The 14,905-nt window shown below is 36.9% G+C and overlaps 1 protein-coding gene across 1 annotated transcript; it reads right to left on the reverse strand.

Moving 5' to 3' along the window:
* Positions 1-15: 15 nt before the first annotated feature.
* On the reverse strand, positions 16-12,039 carry LOC109073584 (netrin-4-like). The gene is made up of 10 exons (XM_042733885.1): positions 11,498-12,039; positions 10,657-11,117; positions 9,167-9,511; positions 8,806-8,932; positions 7,099-7,287; positions 6,512-6,728; positions 2,583-2,710; positions 1,131-1,199; positions 843-1,013; positions 16-755 (listed from the first exon to the last, which is right to left on the reverse strand). The coding sequence occupies exons 1-10, from the start codon at positions 11,583-11,585 to the stop codon at positions 619-621; spliced, it is 1,932 nt and encodes a 643-aa protein (XP_042589819.1). The 5' UTR covers positions 11,586-12,039; the 3' UTR covers positions 16-618.
* Positions 12,040-14,905: the final 2,866 nt, after the last annotated feature.

A 14,905-nucleotide genomic window follows, 5' to 3' on the forward strand; every position in this document is an offset into this window, starting at 1 on the left:
TTCATCGGTGATGTATCGGTTTCTCAAAAATCTTTTAATAAAAGATATGGAGTTCAAATCATGCATAAGCACTAGGAGAATTTAAATCAGACTGTACCTTTAGTTTTTAATTTTTCAATTGTGTGATGTTCAAATATATATTAAAAAAAAGCTTGACTGAAATGTAGTAAGAGAAGCAAATAAAATAAGTGTGAATGAATCTCAAAAATGTCCTGTGGATTCACTGGCTTGCGTTTATCATCTTCAAGAAACTAATTTTTGAAGAGGATAATCTAGAAACTACAGAGAAATGAGTACAGAAGCAATTCGTTCAGTCTTATGAATGGCGTATCCATGTTCTTCAATGTCCACAAGGCAACAGCCAACAAGATAAAGAGTTATTTTTAAGAGCCTTGCTCAAGAGGTGCTGTATGACAATTACAGTTATTTGAAGTGGCTATTCAGTGCACGTTGCCATGCGATTTCTCCATGAATCTTGTTTCTGCTAACTACCCTCATTCCACTTCAGCTGCATCTGGCGGTCATGGTCCATTTAGGATCCGGCTGCCTGCTTTGGCATAATGAGGGCTTTCAAGTTTGGGCAGTGTTGAGCTACTGTACATTTGGGTAAAGTCACACTCATAAGCAGCCCTGATGCAGTGCTTCTGTGACCTGAAAGCCCAGGATGGGGGTCCAGAGGACTACTAGACTCTGCATGGTGACCAGTAGCCGTCCTGAGTCAACATCTTCAGGACCTGCCAGTAGATAGTTCCCACCTAAAGATGGAGACACAAAAGTCACTTCTCTAATGGCGAACATGACTAAATCAAAGCCATGAGCCAAATAGATGTTGGGTGCTATACCTGGGTTGAGGATGGGACAGGTGCAGCCACGGCTGGTCCAGGAGAGCGGATAGAGACTGTGTGTGCCCTGGGAGAGGGGCAGTTTTCCAGAACGAAACACCTTCCTCACCTTCACCAGGACAACTGCGTGTGTGCCTTTATCATGAGCTGACAGCACGCTGGCTTTGATCACTATTAACACCACAAACAGTCAGTTCTATAATTAGATTTAAATGTTTAGACAGCAAGTGTCAACCGAAACGATTCATAGCATGAAATTAAATGATTCAATACACTAAAAAGCCTCACCATATGCGTGTTTCATCTTGCAAAGATCTGACACACTTTTCAGTTTCTTTTCCTTACAGCTGCACTTCCCTGGAAAGAATTAACAAGAAACATTTAGAGGTTCTATATATAAATATATATATAGTATTTTCCATGGATAAAAGGCTAATTTTAAGACCATTAAGATCGAATGCAATCACTTTTTTTTAATGATAATTAAATGTTTTTACCCCAAGTTTTCATTATCGCACTGAGCATGAATAGATTCTTTGAAGTGTTCAGCCTCCACGTGGGACAACCGATGAGTGTAAAGACCTGCGACTTTACCTGCGCGACTTCACCGAGCAACGAAACCGGCAACGCACTTAAGTATTATCTTTAACCTTTACACACTCTCCTTTTCTGTCCTCTGTCTTTTCCACCTCTATCATGTGTTTCCAAAACATTCCCGTTGACTCTCAACACTGCTCTGACATCACACGCAGATGGCTACGCAATCTTGCTAACCTGCATCCTATCTCTACATCATCTACTGTGCCTCTTTCATTCTCTGTGGGTCTCTGGAATTGTCAGTCAGCTGTCAACAAAGCAGACTTCATTTCTGCTTTTTCTTTACAATCCACACTCAGCATCTTGAGCTTGACTGAGACCCGTATTCATCCAGAAGACCCAGCTGCTCTATCTAACAATTTCTCTTTCTCTCAACCCCCCGTCAGTTTGGCTGGGGTGGGGGCACTGGTCTGCTCATTTCTAACAATTGGAAATACTCAACCCACTCTCCCCTATGAAATTGTAACTCATTTGAATCTCATACTATTACTAAAAGAGCTTCTATAAAACTCCAGGTTGTGGTAATTTACCACCCTCAAGCCCCTTCCTAGAGGAGCTGAATGGGCTGCGGTATCTCTGACCATTTCTTCATTACATTTAAACTACATTTTGCTACCTGTGTGCCACCAACCCACCAACCTCATCAACACATCTCTCCTCACAGGCACCTACCCCACTGCGTTCAAACAAGCTCGGGTAACCCCACTGCTCAAAAAACCTACATTAAACACTTACAGATAACTACAGACCTGTCTCTCTCCTTCCATTCATAGCGAAAACCCTCAAATGAGTTGTTTTCAACCAGGTATCATTGTTTCTTTCACAGAACAACAAACTGGACGCTAAGCAGTCAGGTTTCAGGAGTGGCCATTCAATTGAGACTGTGCTACTGTTTATAATTATATATTTCTATTTTTGTTTTATTTCAATTTTGGATGACCTGGACATATTCTAGATAGGTTTGTGAAATTCACCGATTTACACAGCATTGCATAATTATCTCAGCCTTACAGGTGAAGGAACCACATAAAAAGCCACATTTTTGAAAAGCCACATCCTGAAGTCACATTTCATGCTGTGGTTTCCCACGTTTAACAATAGCTGCTGTTAGTGTGGAATGTTTTGTTCCTGTATTCAGCTCACCTGTATAGTACAGCGCAGAGACGGCCAGTTCTTTAGGCCACACCCTCTCATCCTCTTGAGGTTTAAAGTGGGACAGTTCAGGAATTTTCCCACCAATTGGTACATTGTAAAGCTTGATACCGCCTTTGCTGTCAAAGGAAAATGATACGACAACAAAAATCTATTTAAAAATCCCCAACAGGTATCCAATTATAATCGACCTAATTAAGTCACTAAAACCAGATATTTAGGGCTCAAGCCCGAAGGGGCGAAGAGCCCTATTGTTTTCCTAAGGATTATTCTTATTATTTTTTTTAATTTTTCCTTAAACCTTCCGGTGGTTTTTGGGTGCCTTAACATACTCAAAAACTCTTGAAAATTGGCACACACATTGGAACCTGCGGCCATCAGGACGGCGCAGAGGCTGGGACCCGGGCGTGGCACAGGGACTCTACAGCGCCCCCTGGAACAAATTCCGAAATCTTGAACCATAGCTCACACATACTTGCATGTATTTATATGAAACTCTGTACACTTATAGATCTCATTGAGCCGAACAACTTTCGCGCTCTATGTCATAGGCTCCGCCCAACAGGAAGTGAGTTATTCAAGGCTGTTTAAAAAAAGCATGCTCTGGAATTTGATATACTCCTCTGAGGTCTTTCAACCGTTTGCCTCGAAAACTCAGTGAACATGATGTCAAGACATTGGGGATGCAAAATTGCCAGGGGATTTTTTGATATCTTGAACGGTTTGCTCGTGGCGAGGCGTTGAAATTAGGGCAAAAAATGAGAAACAGGAAATGTCTAATAACATCCACATACATCGCCTGAGTTTGATCAAACTTCATCGGATTGTTTGATGTATGATGCCGATTGCATACATGTTACTATTAGGAGTCAAAGTTATAGCGCCACCAACTGGCAGCAGGAAGTGTGTCATTTTCAAAATGCTTTGAATTCAGCATCTTATTTTTACTTGATTTGCTTCAAACTTCATCAGAATAATGACAAAACACGGCCAATGTAAATCTGTTGTGGGGATATTGATATCTAATATAATGTTGCCATGGCAACGTGTCAAAGTTGAATATTCTGTTCTGGTGATTTTGAGGCAATTAACATGCTCAGAATTACATGAAACTCAAAACACATATCAGTATTAATGATAGCTAGACACTGGCAAAAGCACATAAATGTGCGTGGAGGAGGCACTCTATAGCGCCACCTTTTGTCAAAAGTGGGGGGGTTAGTTTTAGCTACAGACACCAAACTCGACACATATATCGTTCTTATCAAGACGGACAACTTTCTAATTCACAGTCATCAGCTACGACCAACAGGAAGTCGGGTATTTTGATTTGAATATGGATTTTTGGAAAAATATAGCTGGGAATTAATGTACACTGCTCAGAGGAAAATTACACTATGCACACTAAACTTTTTCTACATGATGCCAAAACATTGAGGAACTTAAATTGCGAAGGAATTTTGGATAGCTTGAATGGTTTTGCCGTGGTGATTTTTTGAAATAACAGTAAAAAGGGAAACATTAATTGTCTTGTATTTTTAAATTGCAGATTCCAAACACTTCAAAACCATTTTTCATACAGAGAACATATCATTCTGAGGAAATATGCATAGTTTCACAAATTTACAACACTGTATGGATAACAGAAAATTAAAAAACTGTCAGACATCTGATGTCGCTCTGAGGCCACTCTCTCTGTGTGAGGAAAGGGAGGGGCTGAGTGGCTGACTTTGTTGTTGGAGATTGAGTGTGTGAAGGGAGGGGGGGTCTTCAGCTCACAGATGAAGACTAAGCTGTAATGCAGGCAAAATATTTTACAAATGCTTATAGGTCAATAAAATCATTAAAAATGCTTTTTCACAGAGTGCATAATAATTAGGCACATTGATATTCTGATGATATACTTTTTTTTCCAAGCACATTTTACCAATTCTAAATCACATCAATCTTAATAAATACTATACATTTGTTATTTAATCATTTATGAGTGATATATAATTGTCCTTGAAGGCTGGAAGTGAAAAACTCCTTATATTCAGGAGTGCTGAATTATTAGGGATGTTTTCTTGCCGTGCATTGGTCATAGAGCTCATTGCAGCGGTGCCTCGGGTGTTGAAATAGATTTGTTATACATTATACAGGTTCACACGTACTCCGTCTGCAGTGCGTATGCAGTATGTTTATGCGGTACAGAAGCAGCAGCGAGAGCGAGTTATTGTAACGCGAAAGCACATTAAATAATGCGCGAGCGCGAATCTCTCTGTTGGCACGCTTAAAACCCAGACACGGGTGCTCAGATACATGCTGATTTCGCTCAGTGCGCGCACTTAAAACGAGTTTCCTCTGCTCAAACTGTGTCCTGTGCACTCACAACCCTCTATGCTGATGCGCTAGATATTCATTCTTTTCACACCTTTCTATTTCTAACCTTTTCTGTTCACATCTTTTACCGTGTGCAGTGTGAAGGCTCTGATCCATTAACATGGGCTCGGAAAAAATACGCATTACAGACAGAGTGTGTAAACCTGGAGTTACGTAGACATATGCCCAGTGTATTCTGTTCTCACGCTTCATTTAGCGGCGCTTCATTCTGACCGGTTCAGAGAGCAACACCAAACGTGCAGTGTGTAATACCAATCATGGCCACCACTAGATGGCGCTTTAGGATTACTTTTAAATAATTGTTGTAGAAACGTGTAAAGAGCATTTAAATCTTTTATAAAAATCTTTCAAAGAAAAATAATGCGTTTTTTTAAAAGCTAATGAATTTTACTGGTAATATAGTTTTATATAATCATTTCACAAATGTTTATAGCTCATTAAAATTATTTTTCAAAATGGTTATAGATCATGAAATGTGTTGGCAACATTTTATAATAATCTCTCTTTGGTTTACATTAATACATGCATTAACTAACATGAACTAACAATGAACAATCTGTTTATGTAAGTTAATCCTATCATTAAAAATATTAATATTCATGTTATTTCACAGTACATAAACTAATCTTAAAATAAAACTTTAACCCCCCTGTCCCAGTCAGCATTTTTTGTCCAATGGTCATGTCTTAATTTTGCAATTTCTGTATTGCAATAGTTTTGAATATTTCTCATGGGGATTTAATAATTTTTGACTTTTCAGTCTGAGTTACAACTCTTTTTTTTGGCTCATTTCATCTGTAAAAAAAAAAAACCCTAATAATAAAGAGTTTTTCTCTTCCAGCCTTCATGGATATTTATATATCACTCATAAATGATTAAACACAAAGTTAATGGTAGTTATTAAGATTGATGTCGTTTGGAATTGGTAAAATGTGCTTAGAAAATAATCACAATATCAACATGCCTAATAATTATGCACGTGGTGTAAATCAATAAAGGTCTCAGTAACACTTCATAATAAAGTCTCATGTGTTAACAATAGTAAATACATTAACTAACATGAACAATATATTTTCACATAATTAATGTTTGTTGATATTAGTTCACAGTGCATTAACTAATATTAACAGATTATTATTATTTTTTTAATTTTTAATTTTAAAATAATTAATGTTTGTTGATATTAGTTCACAGTTATTGTTCATGTTCATTAATAGAGTCCATGTTAATAACTGAAACCTTATTAAAAAGTGTTACTAAAGTTTTATATATTGTTCTGTGTGTGTGTCTTTCACAGTCTTGATGGTTTGGATTAACCCTTTAATTGCCGAATTCTTTAAAACCAGACTGCCAGAGAGTTACTGTAAATGCATGTGCCCGGTGGGCACAGTTTTCCCGATGCCACAGGGGTGGCGTTTGCACTGATGGCTTGAGCCCGCCATCGCTGCTTGCAGCTATATTTACATTTGAAATTCTCAGTGTTTTAGTTTTTAAATCACAAATAGTAAATTTAGAAAGAATTGAAAATGTAGTCTGACCTGTCTAGGCAATGACCTGTGACGGGATCACAGGTCAAAGGGCACACACAAGATTTGCAGCCCTCCTCTCCAAAGCCCCAGTACCCTGGTAGACAGTGGCTGCAGGTGGTGCCGCCCACACCAGGTTTACAGTGGCACTGTCCACTTCTAGGATGGCACCATGGTGTCCCGCTGTCGGAATGTACTGGCACCGAACCAACTGGGTCACACCAGCATCCTGTGCCATGGAAAAAAAAATCTTTGGTCTTTGATCATCGGTTCATTAGCTTTCCCACTGTTTTTGAGTCACTTTACTGATCGTGCCACTCTGCCACCAGTAGGAGGCAATAAAAGACTAAATGATTGCAAGGTTAACCATTTTGATACAAAAAAGTGAATAGTTCTGAGTGGCTGCTAGGACATTGATGGGTGGTTTATTTTATTTCAAAGGATTTTTTTTTTCATACTGTATCATACTGACCATCAACGTGCTTTAATAAAATAAGTACATTCTGGGATCAGTTGGGAATAATTATTTGAGGACAGAATCCTTTGAGAGCTTACTGTCCTTTTCTTTTTGTTCCTTCCTTTCTTTCTAGCTGTCTTACGTGTGCAAGCATGCGGGGAGTTGAGGGGTCTGGCAGGGTGACGGTGGTATCCAGGGCGACAGCGCTGGCACCGGCGGCCCACAGTGTTATGCTGGCAGTTGTCACAGATGCCCCCGCTACTGCCCCCTGTGGACAACCACACTCGCTGGGAGAAGTGGCAGCTCTCTGCGTGGCCGTGACATTCACACTCTTCAGTGAAAAAAAAAGAGAACACAAAGTGAAAAAGTTAGGGACAGAATGAGACATTATGGATCAGGAAATTATCCAAGAAACTGAAAAATATTTATCATTACATAAAAGTCCTTGTAACAGCTTTTTGCACTGTAATTAAAATTGCTTTATATATATATATATATATATATATATATATATATATATGTATATGTATATGTGTGTATATATCTGTATATATATATATATATATATATATATATATATATGTATATATATATATATATGTATACGTATATATATATATATAATATATATGTAAATATGTAATATATATATATGTATACATATATATATATATGTATGTATATGTATATATATATGTATATATATATATGTATATGTGTATATATATATATATATATATATGTATATATATATATGTATATATATATGTATATATATATATATATATATATATATTTCCCCTGCAAGGGAGGCAGTGTATCTTACTAGACGAGAAAAAAAATTGTAGTACAAAAATAAAACAATGCCAATATTACAAAATATAAAATTAAAGGTGTATAAATAACTTGTTTTTCTAAAGAAACATTGTCCAAACGCTACACCAGCAGGTAAATTTACAGCATGAGTACACATCTTTCTCGCCTCCCCTGAGCCCACTGAGTTTTAACAGACCCCCTAATGCATGCCGTGAGTTTGGTGGGGGGTAATTGAGAATGGACGGGGGAACGTCATGTAAAAGGAGGCAATAGCTGCAACGCAATATGATTGATTGGATATGACTGGTTATGATCGGCTGGTATTGGTTCATGTGATAAATTCTGCCTCTTGTGTTTGTGTGCATTCTGCATTTGCGAATCAGTCTGATTGAACAATATAAAGTAAGTAAACAATTTAAACACTTACTGTATATAACCTCTTTGTAACATCAAAATCAAACTTTAAACTGCATGAAAACATGATCTGCGGGAGATTTTGGTGAGTAATCAGCTTGGTGATATTTAAAGAAAATCTCCACTTCTGTTACCAATATTTACAGAGCTTTGATGACCCGAAAAATTCTAATATATTTGGATTAAAATGAATAGCTCAACAAGAGTACATGAATAAAAATTGTTAATGTTACTGCATTATTACTGAGTTTTTTAGTTTTTTTTTTTGAATAAATGTAAAATGCTTAAAAAAACTAACTTGATGAAACTCATATTTGGTTATATAGGAATCATGATTCATATATAATAGTCATATGTAAAAGTCAATGGGAACCTAGTTAGCAACATTCTTCAAAATATCTTATGTTCATCAGCAGAAAAACTCATAGAGGTTTGGAACAACTTGAGGATAAGTAAATCATTTCGTGGTTTTAGATATACATGGGATCCCTCCTGCATTAGAAAGTGCCACTAATTAGGACGTGATAAAAAGATAGAAATATGTTTCATAGCGCAATTTCAATTTTCAAGGATTATAGGAATTTAAGGCTGAATCAACCCGTACAGTAAATGCACTCACTCTGGCATGGGTTGCTCGCCCCGCTGCTTCCGTTGGCCGCTCTCCAGGGCTGGTCGTTGTAGAGTGGGGCACACCTCTCGCAGTGCTCTCCCGCTGTGTGGTGGGTACACACACACTTGCCAGACACCTGTGCTCCAGAGGAATGATTCACTTTCAGTTGCTGCCCATTCAAGCCTCACAAAGCCTTATAAAAATACATATAACAGCCCACTTCCTATTCTCCTAAATACTGGGTGAGTTCACATACACCCTCAAGTATGCAGAAGAGGAAACAAGTTGCTTCACACAATCACTCTGTCATTTAAATGTGCCTGCGTTGCTGTTCGTCCCCAAAAGTCACTTACAAAATCGACACACTTACCACATTACTAGGTTGCAGGCTGTCTTGTCCTTCACTTTCAGTAAGGCAATGTTCAGCATGGCCATTACATAAACACGTCCCTTTAGCCAGAAGAGAGTACACAGCAAACGGGGTTGAATCCAAAGGATCAGAACTTTGTGTCGGAGCAGTCAGCGTCCTGCTGTGAATTGTGGGTAAAAAGGGTGGGTTTGACTGTTCTGGGACACTTCGCTGGCCCTTTGAGATGGGACACTGTTGAGATTTTAGGAGCTGGATTCGTAAGTTAGTCACTGTCAGACGGGACAGTGCCTCGGGACTGTAGGGGTCAACAATCCCACTTCCCAATCCTATGGACCGGAATATGATCTAGAAACAATTAGAAGCAAATCATTATGAATGATCATATTTACAGGGATAATACACCCAAAAATGAAAATTCTGTCATCATTTGCTCCACCTCGTGACTCTTTCTTCCATGGAACACAAAAGAATATATTTTGAAAAATGTTACAGTCCCATCTACTCTATAGTTTGGATAAAACACACTATGGAAGTCAATGGGACTCTGTTGACACTGTTATGATTTTATGTTACACAGTAAAAAAAAAAAATGCTTAAAGGTTTGGAATGACATGTGGGGGAGCAAATGATGACATGAGTTTTATCTTTGGGTGAACTGTTCATTTTAAAAGTATTAGAGAGATAGGCTATAAAGAATTTTGATTTAAAGGGTTAGGTTTATAGGTTTATTCAGTATATTATTATGATTAAAATATAATATTAAAGAAATTAAATAAAGTGTATAAATAAAACACTGCATAGTCTTTACTGTATCAATCAAACATGAACTGATTCTTATTAAAGATCCAAAAGTGATTCAGTCAAGTGCAGTGAGTATGAGTAACATTAATAATGACATACTGCTGTCCCTTTAAGACCAACTTCATGGATCTGACTTACTGATATACATTCGGTTTTCACCCAACTGTTTCTGTTTAAGACATAACCGACTTTGTTTACTTGAATACTCCACATAATGGGCATTTTGACATAACTGTGTGCATATTTGACCATTCAATCACAATAAAACTCTAAAGAGATCTGTTTTTGCAATTGCCATGCAATCTGAGAGGAGCTTTCAGTGTTTGCAGTGTTCAGGGCTTTTCAGCTGTGTGTCAGTTAGCACGAGCAGCAGATTGAGTTTTTTTTTACTGCTTATTGCATTTTATAACCCTATCAAGTGCATCCCGCTCTCATTCATGCATGTTTCTCTATCACTCAAAGGCATATATAACTTTTAAGTAGTACTATGTCACGCAAATATATTTGCATACTGTGGAATACACAATATAGCAAAATCTCTAACACTTTAAACACTTTATTCCGCGGTAACAATATATACAGTCATACTGCCTAGCCCTATATGCTTCACATTTACACTTACTGCAATGCTGCAGAAATGGAATTTACAAAAAAGAAAGATGTTTTGTGGTGCTTATCTCCTTCCTTACCTCTCCTCGGGTGCACGGGACCGCATTAGAATATCTGGAAGTGCAGAGAGATCCTGGTTGACTTGCATCATCAGGAAGCCCGAACATCTCAGTGCAGTTCCTGGCAAACAGCTTTAGTGTCTCCCAGGTCTGGCCAAAGTCCTGCGAGCGCTCCAACCTCATAGCAGCAGGACGTGGGGAACGGAATAACAACACAACGTGACTCATGCAGAACTGTGTCTCCAAGTCAAGACGGATTTCTTCCTGTTCTCCAGTGGCAGCCGCTGAGCCCCACCAGGTATCTGGATGAATAAACGGGTCATCGGCCATGAGGGCAGGAGGATGGAGCTCTGCTAGACAGCGTGGCTGGGTTGGCAGGCAGGAAGAGCTATTAGTGCAGCAGCTAGTCAGCGTGAAAAGGGTCCTGCCACTGGCCAAGTTACCCATAGGAGGGCTGCAAGCACGGCCAACACATCTGGACTCTGTGGAACAGAGGAAACATGCATTCACAAACAAATCCAGAGAAACTTTCACGCTGCTGATTTGAAATGCACCTTTTTGAACACTGAACTTCTGTAAACACTACAGTCAGGTTCTGGCATGTCACAGCACAATGTTTGACAACCTGAGCCTTTAATAAACCTCACAGTAGAGCTTTCACAGAACCAAAAAAAAAATGTTGCAGCACTGATATGACAACAAAAGTGAAAGATATTTCAATAGAAAATAGATTAAAAAAAAGTGTTATCCAAATGCGAAATTAATTACACAACTTAAACTTTAAATAAACATTAAAAAAAAGTGTATATACATGTGTGAATATATATGGAAATATATGAATAGACTGTTTTGTATCACTTACCTGTGAAGCCCTGCAGGAATCCAGGAAATAAGATCACTGCGCACTTCAGTATCAACATCACAAACTGAGGACTCCAAAGAGGTTTCATGTTTAGCAGTCTGGATGTAAAGGCAGGTTAGTTATCCAGTTATAACAGATAAACCATCATGTCCCAGTGCATTTTCACTTAAGTTTGGAGAGATCTCCTTAACTGTCAGTTTGGAAACAGAGTTTTCTTGACAAGTTGCATGAAATCCAGCTGCTGGTAATCCATTTTCAGAGCAAGACAGTGAGAAAAAGTTTCTGCTATTGGTGGTGATCTGGGATGCACCTGTCCTTCCCTGTTTTTGCGCATTCAAATGAAGAGGAAACTATTGACCTTTAGACATGACAGCACTTTCTAACTGAAGGTAAAAGAGGGATAAAAACGCGCAGGGTACTTTGGTAATAGCAGTATGTCGCTTCTATTCTTAACGCGCAGCGTTGCTCCAGCTTCCCGAGAGCAGAGATGCATGACTGTGATCCACTGGCCTGAATCTCAAGCATTGAACGGATCGAAAAAGAGCTCTCTTCTGCCCCACAGTGGAATTATACATTAGTACAGTTCCCTGCAGACATCAAACAAGTGATCCTGATTACATTTTATTCACGGTACCAGACATGATTATCGCTATGATTCATGCCACTGAACGTCCTATATCTAAAGGAAGCATCCTGTGAAACCAAAAGATAATAGAAAAGTGACACATACGTATGAATTAATTTTTTATGTTTTTATTATTTTATTTATTTCAAACAAAAGTTTTAGTTAGTTAATATTTAACTAGAAATGAAAATGATGACATCGTTTATTCACCCTCATGCTATTCCAAAGACATTTACTTATCTTTCATCTGTGGGACGCAAAAGGAAACATTCATAAGAATGTCCACACTGCTCTTTTCCATACAGTGAAAAAGGACATATATATATATATATATATATATATATATATATATATATATATATATATATATATATATATATTATATATATATATATATATATAAATGTATGATTTGACCAGATTGATATGTAGTAAAATAATACTGGAGTGTGTTATAATTTTTTTTATCAATATTAAGATAAGTTTTTTAATTAATAAAATATAAAAACAATTACATTAATTTACTGAAACATTATATTATATACTGAAACAATATATTTCTTCTTGACAAAGCACTAATGATTTTCTCTGTCTTTTATGAGTTTGCAGGTGGGTGCATGTGTGAGTTAGGTCAGATTCGCTGGGGCTGGAGAACAAAGTTAATGTGATCCAGCCACATGGAGAATTCCAGAAACTGTCTATACATATATAACAGCACCAAAACCTGCTCTCCTTAATGGGGTGAGAGATGTTACCTGATGTGCCTTTTCCTCCTGGTTTTAAACAGCACTAGTTCTGTATTATGGGTGCCTTTGATGTTTCATTTAAGGGAAATTGAAATACATACAAAAATATATATGTGGACTTCTATAGATGTATATGAGGAAATACAGCACTATATTATGTTGGAAGAGTGGTTATGGAAATCATAAATTCTCTACATAAAACTATTACCATTTGCACATTTGAAGGAGGTGGTAGTGTATATTTTGAAAGGTATTAAATGAGGTAAGAGCTGAACTGTCCCAAATTTTCTGCCTTGAGTTGAGTTGCAACAATTTGGAATTAAATTTGACTGAAGTTCAGAAAAATTCTCAGCCTATACTTTGACATAATCCATCCAAACAGCTGATAAAAACGTCAACATAATCCATAAACTAAAAATAGTTCACACAACTCTAGTCATTCAATTAATCAATTAATGATGTGTGAAAAGCTATGTGCTTGCTTGTAATAAACAAATCCATCATTAAGACGTTTTACATAAAAACATGTTTTGGGCCAATATACAAGTCCATAATCCATAATAACACTTCCTCAGTGAAAAAGTCCATCCACCTTTGTTTAGAACTGTTTTAACTTGAAAACAGTGTTTAATTTGTACATATTTCCTGTCCTGATTCTGTTCTGATGGCACCCATTCATTGCAGAGGATCCATTGGTGAGCAAGTCACATAATGCTTAATTTCTCTAAATCATATGCAATGAAGAAGCAGACTCATCTTGGATCACCTGATGGTAAGTATTCAACAGAATTTAATTTTTGGGTGAACTATTCCTTTAACCAAGTGTTTCACCATTCGCAATATAGACAAAAATCCCCCAAGTGGTTTCATTGTATGGCTGAATGCTTTTGTGTGTCTTTGCCAACTTGTCTTGCCTTTTATGTGCTCAGTTCATATTCAAACATATGCTGCGCTCATTAACTACACATAAAAAATCTCAAGACAAAGATGAAAACTCATTAATCTTCAATTAAATGATGTGTGTTTCCATATCTTTTCCATATTTGTTGTGAAATAAAGCTCTCGTTCACAAATAAAGACAATGAGTTAATTATGCTTTCTGCTACATCAGAGGATAATGGGTATGTTAATTCATAAGCTGATAACTAAAGAAAGAGTCATGCCAGCAGAAAGGGAATGTTTTGTGCTGGTGGGAAAAAAATGTATTTCAAAGCCACATGCGTTAAACAAAAGGCTTAAATGAAGTCTTTGGTTTTATGGTAGAGCGTTACAAAGCAAAGTTTTATTGTAGTCACGTAAAAGCTGTTTACAATATGTGCAAATTTCCCGCAAGCCCCCTTGGATTTTTTCTAGGTTCTTTTGAACTAAACTTAGGTTCTTATAGTTACCTTCATCTGTTGTACTTGAATAACTGAGTGAATGAAAGGACAATCCCACCTAATGCACATAAATACTAATGTAAATAAAATGCACTATGCATTATGTTTGGTCATTGCAGAAGGGATTAAATCTGAAGGTAAAAATTGTTAGTTCTGTGCAGGAAATTCTATGCATGGTGACAGCATGTTGAGTGAACATGATATTGAAAGGAAAAAGTTTATTGCTATATTCAAAGCTATTAACTAACATAAAAATAAACATTACCAGTATTTAATTTAATTTAATTTAATTTAATTTAATTTAATTTAATTTAATTTAATTTAATTTAATTTAATTTATTTTATTTTATTTTATTTTATTTAAATTTGTGTTTTTAATAATACAAAAGTTTGGATGTCTAGTTTATATTTAAAGCAAGGAACTACTAACTAAATACAAAAACAGATGCAAAAATGGATTTACAATTTAATTATTTAATTCTATTTAATATTTAATTTAATGATTTCACATTTTGTGCTTTTAATAATACATAATGACTAGGTGCTTCTACAGACTGCTAGTGTAGTTTAGACATAGTGTCAGCCTATGCTTATACACTCACTGCACATTGCTTCGTACTTTTTGATTCCTCTTATCTTTTGCTTGATTTAAATTTCA

The sequence above is a fragment of the Cyprinus carpio genome, chromosome B11, assembly GCF_018340385.1.
Source record: "Cyprinus carpio isolate SPL01 chromosome B11, ASM1834038v1, whole genome shotgun sequence".
NCBI classification, from domain to species: domain Eukaryota; kingdom Metazoa; phylum Chordata; class Actinopteri; order Cypriniformes; family Cyprinidae; genus Cyprinus; species Cyprinus carpio.

Bases quoted from the DNA above. Each gene is read 5' to 3' on its own strand.
- LOC109073584 (XM_042733885.1), bottom strand. From the start codon at position 11,585: ATGAAACCTCTTTGGAGTCCTCAGTTTGTGATGTTGATACTGAAGTGC. The intron at 6,729-7,098 runs GTAAGACAGCTA...TCCATGGCACAG, and splicing joins CTCCCCGCATGCTTGCACAC to GATGCTGGTGTGACCCAGTT. The intron at 1,014-1,130 runs GTGAGGCTTTTT...TGGTGTTAATAG, and splicing joins CAAGATGAAACACGCATATG to TGATCAAAGCCAGCGTGCTG.